At 36.5% G+C, this 13,819-nt stretch overlaps 2 protein-coding genes across 2 annotated transcripts; both read left to right on the top strand.

The window, feature by feature from the left end:
* The first annotated feature begins 615 nt into the window (after positions 1-615).
* LOC137035027 (uncharacterized) lies at positions 616-5,532 on the top strand. Its single transcript, XM_067408273.1, has 7 exons — positions 616-676; positions 1,043-1,363; positions 1,514-1,816; positions 1,900-1,986; positions 4,035-4,121; positions 5,205-5,285; positions 5,396-5,532. Exons 1-7 carry the CDS (start codon positions 616-618, stop codon positions 5,449-5,451), a joined length of 996 nt encoding a protein of 331 aa, XP_067264374.1. The 3' UTR covers positions 5,452-5,532.
* A 1,600-nt stretch (positions 5,533-7,132) lies between these two features.
* LOC137035026 (uncharacterized) lies at positions 7,133-11,806 on the top strand. The gene is made up of 6 exons (XM_067408272.1): positions 7,133-7,266; positions 7,634-7,954; positions 8,056-8,367; positions 10,390-10,476; positions 11,560-11,640; positions 11,751-11,806. Exons 1-6 carry the CDS (start codon positions 7,206-7,208, stop codon positions 11,804-11,806), a joined length of 918 nt encoding a protein of 305 aa, XP_067264373.1. The 5' UTR covers positions 7,133-7,205.
* The last annotated feature ends 2,013 nt before the right edge of the window (positions 11,807-13,819 follow it).

Here is a 13,819-nt window from a genome sequence, read left to right as displayed (position 1 = left end):
AGTAAATATTTGCACAAACAGTCCTTTTTCTCTTTTAGAGCCTCATAACAGGGTCTTCTGTGAGCTTCTAAACAATATAAAATAAACATTTGTCAAGAATACATCAAATGTGCATTGGGATTTCAGTTGAGCATTTGAAATATAATTCACTTAAATCCCCAAACAAAAGGTGATGTTCAGCCTTCTTTCACCCCACCAAACACACTCCATTAACATGCCCTCCTTTCTTCTCTTTCCTTCTTTTCCTCTTTCTATCGCCCTCTTATGGCCAGGATGATAAATGTCACCCCTGTAACAGGGTAACTGATACAAAAACTGCCTGAGCTCTTATTATTGAACACGTCACCATAAGATGCTCTTGAGGGACAGTTCCTATTACAGTAAAAGTGTACTGTAAATCAACACAAAAGAATTAGAGTGGATATTAATAAGAGAGCTGTGAAGCAACACTTCTCCATCATGCACTGGCACAGCGTCACTATATATCAACTGTAGCCGGATTGAAACACTCATTCGCTCAGATCAGAGGAAGTTAACAAACACAGGAGGAGCTGATGATGTTTAGAGAAAGAGTTGTGAGCGTATAATGAAGAGGAAGACTGACAGAAACAGAAAATGTCTGATAAGTGTGATCTGTGTCTGCTGGGACTGATCATTCTCTGTTCACTTCTCACAGGTAAAGAAATCTGTACTTTCTCTAAAGACATTTAGTGGAGTTAGTCTGGAAAGAGTTCATTTGAACATGATCAGTTTATTCAAGTTGTGATCTCAGAGTTGTGTATTGATACATACAGTGTATTATTCCTGATACTGGACATAGAGTCACACTCAAACATCTGATGATCAACATTATCTTCATATTAAGAGTGTGTGAGTGATCTGAACAGCTCTCTGATGAAGAAAAACAGTTTATTCTGGAGAGTGTGTTTGCATTAAGTGAGGAAAAGACTGTATGAATCTTCTGCTTTTTATGCTGATATGTTTTATATTTTAATTTATTAATATATAACATAATGATCACTCAAATGTACTTGTGTTTCAGGTACCAGTGGAGTGGATGATGCTCATGTGTTCATCAGTTCTGGTGAAGATGTCCGTCTGCCCTGTAATAATGCTCTTTCTGACTGTCCATCAACTACATGGATCTATAACAGATTCAGACATTCAGGATCAGTTGAACTGATTAATGGAGGGAAAAAGAAGAAAGACTCTGAGAGACATGAGAGACTGAGTCTGGGGTCTGACTGCTCTCTGAACATCAAGAACGTCACAAAAGAAGATCCTGGATTTTACAGCTGCCGACAATTTGTGAATGAACAAAAACAAGGAACTGATGCACATGTTTATCTGCATGTTCTTCATGGTAATTTTATGATTATGTGGTTAATTTCAAAATGGTCACGATCCTCTCTTTAAACTCTTTAATAGACTAAAGTCTGTAATGTGATTTGTGTCTTGTGTTTAGTTTCATCATCATCATCATCATCATCATCATCATCATCATCATCATCATCATCATCCTCACAGACTGAGATCAGTCCAGGTCGCTCTGTGACTCTCTCCTGTCAGTTGTATTCATATTATGGAGAATCTTGTGATAATTGGGCCCGTTCTGAGGGAATTCAGCTGTTGTGGGTGAATCAGGCTGGTGTTGATCTGATGACAGACTCCAGATATCAGATATCATCTTCAGGACTCTGTATCATCACTCTGACTACAACACTCCTGAAGGAAGATGACAACAGAGAGTGGAGATGTCGGCTTACTCTCAGAAATCAAGTCAAGACCTCAGTCACATACACTGTCAAGTATTCAGGTTAGAGTCTCTGTTAGCTTATTAAAATATGATTGTATTATTCTACAGTATGAATCATGTGAACTAACATTCATCCTTTACAGATCAAGATGATTCAACGACAGCACTGATTCCAGTCCACACCACAAACTCTCAGGATCCCTCAACTATAAAGACACCAGAAACTAAAGGTACATCATCACTGTCTTTCTCACATCAGTGTTTTACTGTGCATAATGCTAGAGTTATCTTGTATGTTGACTACAGTTTTTTTTTTCAACTGCTTACACACAAAATCCTTACTTGTCACACAATTTCTGAAACCTGACTCTCAAACACCAGAATCACACAAATAAAATCAGCAAAGCCATACACTAATTCTCAGCCTTTGACTCCGTTTTCAATTTCATAAAACACTTTTTGCAAAACACAAAAAGCACAACACACAATTCTCTATGTAAAATCTAACACAAAGTATCAAAGTATTTTTCAAACATAAACATTGATTCTGTCCAACTAGACATGGTTGATGCATTTCTTTTATTTCTTTTCTTTTGTGTAATACTGGATTCACAACTACAATACAGTAAAAAAAAATCATTTGGTTTCAATCTTGCTTTTGATTTATCCTGAATTGTTCAACATCTCTCTGTCAATTACTTTCAATCTTGTACACAGAAGCTCATGAAAGAAGAGTTTTAAATTTTGAATAACTGTGTGTATATGATTTATCCAAAAATAGAATATATTACGGCAACTTAAGATAAATGTTTGCTTTTGAGATGTGTTTGTGATATCTTGAATGCAGTGCTTCATTTTGCAAGAGATGTGAGGCATTTTGTGTGTGCAATTCTTGGATTTGTTTAAAGTTTTGAAAAAAAGAGGTAAAGTTTTGAAAATGTGAGTAAGCAGTTGAAAAAAAAAAAAAAAAAAAATACAATTGTCATTTTGTACCATATGTAGTAGGGCTGTCATGATATTAGATTTTTTACACCACGGTTATTGTGGCCAAAAGAATTCACGATATCGATATATCGCGATATTTATAGAATATCGATAGCATAGAATGCTTGGGAGAAAAAATGTTATCAGTCTAAATAATTTTTACTTTGTTTATTTAGTTTTTCTCTTTCAGGGTTGCTGCACATTTTTTAAAGTCAAATTTAAGGCTTTTTAAGACCTGAAGAAATAAAAATTAATACTAGCATAGTAGCCTATACATTATGGCTCTTAACAATCAAATTAAATCATTATCAACAAAATCCATCTTTGCAATACAGAGATGACACAGAATGAGAAGTGGCATTAATATATTTACACAGCATTTACAATTTGTGTACATAAATTTAATTCAATATTTAAATATGGATTTTTTTTCTATTTTTAACTTTTTAATTAAAATGTACCTTAAATATTAAACTAAACTAAACTGCCAGTAGGTGGCAGCAAGTCACTGTCTTAGTGAGTGAGTGAGTAATTCATTCAACCGATTTGTTCAAATGACTGATTCATTCAGGAATGAAGCTCGGATTAATTCGTTCTAAACGCGGATTCAATCAGAATAATAAAAGCATTTCTGTTGCACGGGGCTCTGTTCTGCTGTACACCATTTTAAAATTTTCGTTGGCGAAATAAAGAAAAAAATAAACAATATTAACAATACTGTGTCTAAAATGTAACTCACGTTGTTCATTTAACAATAAGTTAAATGAACATTGCATTTGTGCTGATTTGGGGAAAACGGCACTCTAGCTCGTGTGATATCGTAATACAACTACATCATATCATATGATATAATGACAAAAACTCGTCGGGGCAAAAAATGCCCATGTATTTTGAAATTTGAGGGCATATAACTGCATGCATAGCCACATCATGCTGAATAAGATGAGTAAAGAAAACGCAGTACTTATGAAAAGAATCACCCTTTATTTAAAGCTGCAGTTTTTTCTCTTTTTCTCCGTTTTTTCAGCTGCGATTTTTCCTCTTTGTCGCCATCTCTTGTTTGAAACATGCAATTGCAGTCATAGGCGGAATAGTTTTCTGTACGTGCGTTGTGCCTCGGCACAGCTCATCAGCGCAGATGAATCTAATGCTTGCTGTCAGTCACCGCACCGGTGTGGATACTGAACTACAGAATCACAGATTCTATGTCTTGAAAGTGTGACCAATATAAGAATTTTCACTGGAAAATACAATCTGAATATGAAGCATCTGAACTAACATTCATCCTTTACAGATCAAGATGATTCGACAACAGCAGTGATTCCAGTCCACACCACGAACTCTCAGGATCCCTCAACTATAAAGACACCAGAAACTAAAGGTACATCATCACTGTCTTTCATCAAATCAAGTACACACTGTCAAGTATTCAGGTGAGAAACTAACTTTCCTAACTCAGTTTCTCAGACTCTCTGTTTATATTGCATGACTCAATGGACAGATATGATATTTTGACCATATACAATATTTTGTCTGGTCTGTTTTCACTGTTTTCATATGATTCTCAATACCGGCAGGAATGACTGTGGTGCCCTTGAGCAAGGCACCTTACCCCCAATCACTCCCCGGGTGCTCTGTGTGTGTGTTTTCACTACTCCTAATGTGTACAAACTTGGATGGGTTACATTCAGTGTATGAGTTACCATACTTGGCCTTCACATGTCACTTTCACTTACAGGAGGTTCTTATCATCTCCAGTAACTGATCTGAAGGCTGTCTGAGGGTGACACTGATATGTCTGTGTTTACAGTGCCAATTACTGAGAAAGAGCTTATCAACCCTTTTTTAATTCGTAGAGCTCATTCATTCACTTTCTCCACACAAACATGAAGTCAACATAAAAGCTAATGTAAATATACTCTTTCATCATATATATTGTGCTTTTGAGCTTAAATGATTAAAATCATAGTGAGCATTTATTAAACATAGTCATCCCATGTTGGTGTGAGCAGCTTTCAGCACCATAACTGAGTCACACTGATATAGAGCTGCTCTGGACTACAGCAGATTGTAAAAGAAATGTCTTGGATAGACTTGTGGAACAGTGAAGTTCACACAGGGTCACATATTCATCATTTCTGTGAAGCTCAAGTATTATGTGATGATGATGTTTATATATTACATTATGTGTTTGAACTGAACTAACAGATGTGATCCACAGATCCAGCTGTCACAGCATCAACTGAAGTCAGTAGGACTGCTGGATTATTATTCAGAGGTACGACACGTCTTTGTTTGCAGTTCATTTATGACGACAGCTTTATAACACTGAAACTATCAGTCAGTCTGTAAATGCTTGTCAATAATCCTTCATTGTTTGATACCCTTGACTTCAGTCATGTTCAGTTTCAGAGATTCAGTCTCTTCTTCCTCTCTCTCATCTGTCCACACGTGTTTCCTGCAGTGATTTTGATGATTGTTGAGATCGCAGTGTTTGCTGCTCCAACTGTGATTCTTCTTCAGATCATCTGTGCAAGAAGAGCTGGTGAGTTTGAGCTTCACACAATCTGATGATTCACACTCATCTGATCTGGAACAATCTGCAGTCATGATAAAAACACATATGAGAGATCAATGAATGCATTTATATTGCAGGGAGGAAGAACTCGCAGCACCTCGAGGAAATAGAGATGCCTAGAAGATTACAATAAAATACTGCTGAGTTTTGAGCGAATCTGCAATAATATCTAAAATAGCAAAAACTTATAGAGGATTGTTCATTTTTTTAAATTTTCTTCTTATCAGAAAAATGAAAAACCCTGAAGAAATAGTGATGCCATCATTTTTTTTTTTTTTTTTTTCATTTATATGGATTTTATGGATATTTGCCTACAGTGTTCAATGTCATTTTCTAGTTTTTTCATATACAAACTGCTTTAATTATAATAAATACAGTAATGGACAGACTCAGGCTGTTTGTATAATCCTCTCTGTTGGAGCTGATTTGGTGATTCTCTTATCTTGTCTGTTCATTGCTGTTTTTAGCATTTTATTTTAAAAATTTTAATGATCGCTACTCGTTTTGTTAATAAAACCTCTGCAATTGTGTCTAATGTCTCCTTTCCTGAGATATTTATAAAATTTGTTTATTTGTATATTCAAACATATCCCAAAGTATTTTATCTTGAATTTCTCATAAATAAACCCATTTCTTATTAAAAAAAAAAAATAAAATAATAATAATAATAATAATAATTATATATATATATATATATATATGGAGGATGAATCCAAAATCCCAGTTTTGTGTGTTTGGACAAATAGTACATAAATGATGGTGATTTGTGTAAAGCCAAATTTTCCTGATATATTAAAGTTTTGGTTGGATGTATGGACTATTATGAAAACATCTGAGAGTTTTTGTATGTAGTGTTTTGAGAAAATGGTTCAAATGATTTGCAATTTGTGTGAAATAACTGAAAACTTACAATCTGTTTAAGACAATTACAAAGTGTTCAGATGACGGAGTTAACTGTTTTGAGAACAGTGATCTGAGTTTGGAGAAATGTGTCAAATCGATTGAGAAAAACTGCAACTGAAAAGATGGAGGTGAATGTCATGCAGCACTTAAAGAAAGAAAAGGAAGTGACATCATGATCACGGCTCGATGTGGTTAAACTGAGTTCAGAGGAACATGTTTCCAAACCTCAACAGTGAGCTCACAGCTCTGAAACACTACAACTGCTATAATTAATTCACTATTTTAGTTACGGAAGTGTAGAACAGCGATCAGCCATCTCAGTATCGTGAGAAATCTTGACTCTGGGATAAATTATCATCATACAAACACTACAGCACAAATAGACCAAACAAAAATGAATAAAGTATGAAAGGAATATCAGAGAGTTTTAGAAAGCAACAGCAGTAATGGAAATATAGTTCATAATGCAAAAGGTCTTTCATATGTGCATTGGGATTTCATATAATTCACTTAACTCCCCAAACAAAAGGTGATGTTCAGCCTTCTTTGACCCCACCAAACACACTCCATAAACATTCCCCCCTTTGTTCTCTTTTAAAGGAAACCTTCTTTTCCTCTTTCTATCGCCCTCTTATGGCCAGGATGATAAATGTCACCCCTGTAGCAGGGTAACTGATACAAAAACTGCCTGAGCTCTTATTATTGAACACGTCACCATAAGATGCTCTTGAGGGACAGTTCCTATTACAGTAAAAGTGTACTGTAAATCAACACAAAAGAATTAGAGTGGATATTAATAAGAGAGCTGTGAAGCAACACTTCTCCATCACGCACTGGCACAGCGTCACTATATATCAACTGTAGCCGGATTGAAACACTCATTCGCTCAGATCAGAGGAAGTTAACAAACACAGGAGGAGCTGATGATGTTTAGAGAAAGAGTTGTGAGCGTATAATGAAGAGGAAGACTGACAGAAACAGAAAATGTCTGATAAGTGTGATCTGTGTCTGCTGGGACTGATCATTCTCTGCTCACTTCTCACAGGTAAAGAAATCTGGACTTTCTCTAAAGACATTTAGTGGAGTTAGTCTGTGAAAGAGTTCATTTGAACATGATCAGTTTATTCAAGTTGTGATCTCAGAGTTGTGTATTGATACATACAGTGTATTATTCCTGATACTGGACATAGAGTCACACTCAAACATCTGATGATCAACATTATCTTCATATTAAGAGTGTGTGAGTGATCTGAACAGCTCTCTGATGAAGAAAAACAGTTTATTCTGGAGAGTGTGTTTGCATTAAGTGAGGAAAAGACTGTATGAATCTTCTGCTTTTTATGCTGATATGTTTTATATTTTAATTTATTAATATATAACATAATGATCACTCAAATGTACTTGTGTTTCAGGTACCAGTGGAGTGAATGAGACTCATGTGTTCATCAGTTCTGGTGAAGATGTCCGTCTGCCCTGTAATAATGCTCTTTCTGACTGTCCATCAACTACATGGATCTATAACAGATTCAGACATTCAGGATCAGTTGAACTGATTAATGGAGGGAAAAAGAAGAAAGACTCTGAGAGACATGAGAGACTGAGTCTGGGGTCTGACTGCTCTCTGAACATCAAGAACGTCACAAAAGAAGATCCTGGATTTTACATCTGCCGACAATTTGTGAATGAACAAAAACAAGGAACTGATGCACATGTTTATCTGCATGTTCTTCATGGTAATTTTATGATTATGTGGTTAATTTAAAAAGGTCCCAAGCCTCTCTTTAAACTCTTTAAAAGACTAAAATCTGTAATGTGATTTGTGTCTTGTGTTCAGTTTCATCATCATCATCATCACAGACTGAGATCAGTCCAGGTCGCTCTGTGACTCTCTCCTGTCAGTTGTATTCATATTATGGAGAATCTTGTGATCGTTCAGTCCGTTCTGAGGAAATTCATCTGTTGTGGGTGAATCAGGCTGGTGTTAATCTGACGACAGACTCCAGATATCAGATATCATCTTCAGGACTCTGTATCATCAATCTGATTACAACACTCCTGAAGGAAGATGACAACAGAGAGTGGAGATGTCGGCTTACTCTCAGAAATCAAAACAAGACCTCAGTCACATACACTGTCAAGTATTCAGGTTAGAGTCTCTGTTAGATGATTAAAATATGATTGTATTATTCTACAGTATGAATCATGTGAACTAACATTCATCCTAGCGCCGCCCCTGCTGCCACCTGAGAGGTCAACCAGGTACTGGTGCTGGAGTATTTACCATAGACTGTAAAAAATATGGACGTAGTGTCCGTGACGTCACCCATAGAGTTCTGGGGCCGGTTGCACCAGCTTTGCGTAAGTTACAACGTAGCCTAGTTTTGACGTAAATGGGCACAAAGTTACAACTTACGCACCACTAAATATTTTTGAGTTGCACCATTAAACTTGTTGAAGCGTAACTCTACGTATGCACTAAATATTTACGGAAGCCTCCTATCAGGAGTAACGGTTAGAATAAAATAGCAAACTGCATCACTGAACTGCATCAATAAGCTCTTGTTTTACCTGACAAACCTCATTCTTTACACATATATGATGCTGGTGACATTTACACTCTCTTACATTTTAAGAAAGAGAACATTATGTGAAAAGATTACTTTGTTAGACACTTCAACACAAACCCGCTAAACGCTGTGTGCATCAGTCCCATCACTCCGTGTTGTGCATGTCAAATAAAATCAGTCATAATCAATAAATGTAATTTCTTATGTTTTTTTTTTGTATCAGTATTTATTTATTGATCCTTATTAATTTTGTTTCAAATACAGTTTCTGAATGTTATTTACATATAAAAACATTTATGATTAGTAGGCTATTATATCTAGCTATCTAGGAGCTATCTATCTTAGATACTATCTAAAATATTAATAAAGATAACAAGTTATATCAGTAGAAAGTTCTAAAGCTTTACTGTCAATCTACAGTGTTTTTTTTTTTTTTAAGATATAGATGCTCCAACACCTGTAATTAATTTGTGTGGGGTGTGCAAATAACACGAAAAATCAAATGGGACTTCATACCTTTATAATGAAATAGAGATCGCAAGATGAATCCAATCCATGGCACTTGGGTAAAATGTCCATTACAAAACAAAAAACAGCACTTTTTGTCCATGAAAGCATTAAATCCATGAAATATTGATATCTTATCCATTGTTTGCATCACATTTCTTCGGAATGATCTGCTCTCCATCATCGTTCTTCAAGAAATGATGCAATCTGAGCATCGTTTGATGTAAAACTGTATATGTACGTATATCTCTCAAATGTTCTCTCAAACAAATGAGCATGTCCAAATGCAGTGCAACAGTTTTAGTTATAATATCCAAGCAGTGTTGTCGGAGTTTTATATCATCCTGCTATTGTCATTGTAATAAATCAGGAACAAAACTTATAGCTAATGCCACGATCCAACAACGTGTGTTCTGTTTATCTTCCGTATGCGTGCACATGTTCTCAGACGCACATCTGTCTCGAGTATAATGCAGCAAGCCATATTTTATCATATTGTATAAAATAATCCAGAAAAAAGCACAAATACGGCTGAGATGGCAAATTCAGCGGCTGAAATTAGCTTTTGAGGTAACATGACAGATCACAGACAGCAGCTAATTAAGTGACAACGCCCTTAATTATGCAGAACTTTAAGGCTTAATATAATTTAAACGGATGAGTTATAAAAAAAAAAATCACCCCCCTCAGAGCTGTCATGAAGGGTAAAATTAGCAGTATAGACCAAAACCACAATTTGAACCATACTGTAAACATGTTTTTTTCTGCTTGGCTATTTTAACATGGAGCTCAATGAGATTCTGCTCCCTTTTGCAGCCTGTCCCTAGTGGCCAGTCGATGAATCGCAGTTTAAGTCACTTCCGTATTGGCTTCACAAGAAACTGGAGGTTGCCGCTTGGTATTTACATGTCATGATATCATAAGAGTCCTATTCATTTTAAATATTGTGGTTATCGCCAATACCGGTATATTGTCACACCCTAAATTAACACAATATCGATATTTCATGCTTTGAATATCACGGTTATCGTCAATACTGGTATATTGCTACACCCCTAATATGAAGCATCTGAACTAACATTCATCCTTTACAGATCAAGATGATTCGACAACAGCAGTGATTCCAGTCCACACCACAAACTCTCAGGATCCCTCAACTATAAAGACTCCAGAAACTAAAGGTACATCATCACTGTCTTTCATCAAATCAAGTACACACTGTCAAGTATTCAGGTGAGAAACTAACTTTCCTAACTCAGTTTCTCAGACTCTCTGTTTATATTGCATGACTCAATGGACAGATATGATATTTTGACCATATACAATATTTTGTCTGGTCTGTTTTCACTGTTTTCATATGATTCTCAATACCGGCAGGAATGACTGTGGTGCCCTTGAGCAAGGCACCTTACCCCCAATCACTCCCCGGGTGCTCTGTGTGTGTGTTTTCACTACTCCTAATGTGTACAAACTTGGATGGGTTACATTCAGTGTATGAGTTACCATACTTGGCCTTCACATGTCACTTTCACTTACAGGAGGTTCTTATCATCTCCAGTAACTGATCTGAAGGCTGTCTGAGGGTGACACTGATATGTCTGTGTTTACAGTGCCAATTACTGAGAAAGAGCTTATCAACCCTTTTTTAATTCGTAGAGCTCATTCATTCACTTTCTCCACACAAACATGAAGTCAACATAAAAGCTAATGTAAATATACTCTTTCATCATATATATTGTGCTTTTGAGCTTAAATGATTAAAATCATAGTGAGCATTTATTAAACATAGTCATCCCATGTTGGTGTGAGCAGCTTTCAGCACCATAACTGAGTCACACTGATATAGAGCTGCTCTGGACTACAGCAGATTGTAAAAGAAATGTCTTTGATAGACTTGTGGAACAGTGAAGTTCACACAGGGTCACATATTCATCATTTCTGTGAAGCTCAAGTATTATGTGATGATGATGTTTATATATTACATTATGTGTTTGAACTGAACTAACAGATGTGATCCACAGATCCAGCTGTCACAGCATCAACTGAAGTCAGTAGGACTGCTGGATTATTATTCAGAGGTACGACACGTCTTTGTTTGCAGTTCATTTATGACGACAGCTTTATAACACTGAAACTATCAGTCAGTCTGTAAATGCTTGTCAATAATCATTCATTGTTTGATACCCTTGACTTCAGTCATGTACAGTTTCAGAGATTCAGTCTCTTCTTCCTCTCTCTCATCTGTCCACACGTGTTTCCTGCAGTGATTGTGATGATTGTTGAGATCGCAGTGTTTGCTGCTCCTACTGTGATTCTTCTTCAGATCATCTGTGCAAGAAGAGCTGGTGAGTTTGAGCTTCACACAATCTGATGATTCACACTCATCTGATCTGGAACAATCTGCAGTCTTGATAAAAACACATATGAGAGATCAATGAATGCATTTATATTGCAGGGAGGAAGAACTCGCAGCACCTAGAGGAAATAGAGATGCCTACAAGATTACAATAAAATACTGCTGAGTTTTGAGCGAATCTGCAATAATATTTAAAATAGCAAAAACTTACAGTGGATTTTTCAAAGTTATTCTTCTCAGGAAATAGTGATGCCATCAAGTTTACATTTTTTTTTTTTTTTCTCATTTATATGGATTTTATGGATATTTGCCTACAGTGTTCAATGTAATTTTCTATTTTTTTCCATATATGAACTGCTTTAATTATAATAAATACAGTAATGGACAGACTCAGGCTGTTTGTATAATCCTCTCTGTTGGAGCTGATTTGGTGATTCTCTTATCTTGTCTGTTCATTGCTGTTTTTAGCATTTCATTTTAAAATTTTGAATGATCGCTACTCATTTTCTTAATAAAACCTCTGCAATTGTGTCTAATGTCTCCTTTCCTGAGATATTTGTTACATATATATGTCCATCAACAAACTGATGTGTATATTTGTAAAGTATTGCAGTGCACATGTGGGAACTGTAATATTAACAGTATCAATAACAGCACATACATTAGCCGAGCTCTGACGTCAATGACTGATGTAACATTAAAGAATTAATTGTGTTTAAATAAGTTCCAGTTGTTACTGTAACGAATCATCACTCAGGCTGGGATCCATTTGCATGCTTTTAATGATAATAAAGGATGGTCGTACAGGCAAGATCAAACAGGAGCAAACAAGAATGGCAGGGACAGGCAGAATCGTGGTCAAGGTAACAGGCAGATATCACTCACAGATAGTAATTCCAGGCAAGGGTCAAAGGCAGGCAGAAAAGGATCGGTAACGGGTAGCAGCAGGGTCAACAACAGATAATCAGACAGGGATATAAACGCTCAGAAATGTTCACCAAAGCAAAACAAGACTTCGCAATATGAGGGTGCATGAGAGAGTCTTTTATAGTCCGGGTGATGGGTAACAGCTGGAGCAGTAATCAGTCCAAGGCACGGGCATATGGGTAATGTAGTGTGTGTGTGTGTGTGTGTGTGTGTGTGTGTGTGTGTGTGTGTGTCAGTATTCGGGGGAAGGCTCCCTCCGATGGCCAGAGGAGGGAACCACGGAGTTCGTCTCTGTGACAGTTACATAACATTTCAATGTGTTTAATTTATTTTTTTTTTTTACTTTTTTGTCAAGTGGTACAAGCAAATATTTGTAAATATATATTTACCCATGCTTGAAATTAGCTGTTTTTATCAGTATTTGAGAGATATCTACAACTATCTCTTTTCACTCTGACACAATGATCTATCCTCTAGATGTTTCATTACAGTATCAGGCTTAATGTTATTACCTTGTGTCATGAATACGACCTCTGTGGCTCCTTCCGATCGCCACCTGAGGGCGCCATCACCTGAATATTAAGCCATTCCCGGACTACATTACCCACACTCCATTTCTAGTCTGATTAACTCACCACCTGTTCCATATCATCCTGGACCATAAAAGACCCACGCACCCACAGTCAGTCGCGAAGTCTTGTTTTGCCCCGGCTAATGTTTCTGAGCATTTATCCCTGTGTTTAGTTTTCCTGTGTATGACCCTGGACTGTCTTGACTACTCTGATTCTGTTCGCCGCCTGCCTTGTGATCTGTTTGCCTGTTCTCTGATTTATCCTGCCTTGTCTGCCGCCAGCCCTGATTGTTTGCCTGTCCCCGATACTGAGTTTGTCTTGTCTCTGATATTGCTTCTGCTGTTATCTGACCCCAGCCTGTACGACTACGATCTTCTAATAAAGCTGCACATGGATTTCACTGAGTCTGCTTCGTTACACCTCGAGTTGATAATAAAATATTTGCAGTGCCACCCTGACATTTGAGAATATACAAATTGCTAGGCAAAAGTTTTTCAATTATCTTAACACCTTTAAAACTACAGATATTTATAACATTTGTTTATATGTATATTTATAATTTCTTATAAATAAAACCATTTCTTATTAAAAAACAACAACAACAACAACATTTTATGAGGGTTGAATAATTCTGATTAGGGCCCGAGCACCGATGGTGTTGAGGACCCT

Source organism: Chanodichthys erythropterus, chromosome 13 (genome assembly GCF_024489055.1).
Source record: "Chanodichthys erythropterus isolate Z2021 chromosome 13, ASM2448905v1, whole genome shotgun sequence".
NCBI classification, from domain to species: Eukaryota; Metazoa; Chordata; class Actinopteri; order Cypriniformes; family Xenocyprididae; genus Chanodichthys; species Chanodichthys erythropterus.
Note: the sequence above shows the minus strand (reverse complement) of the source record. Positions and strands in the feature narration are given on the sequence as shown.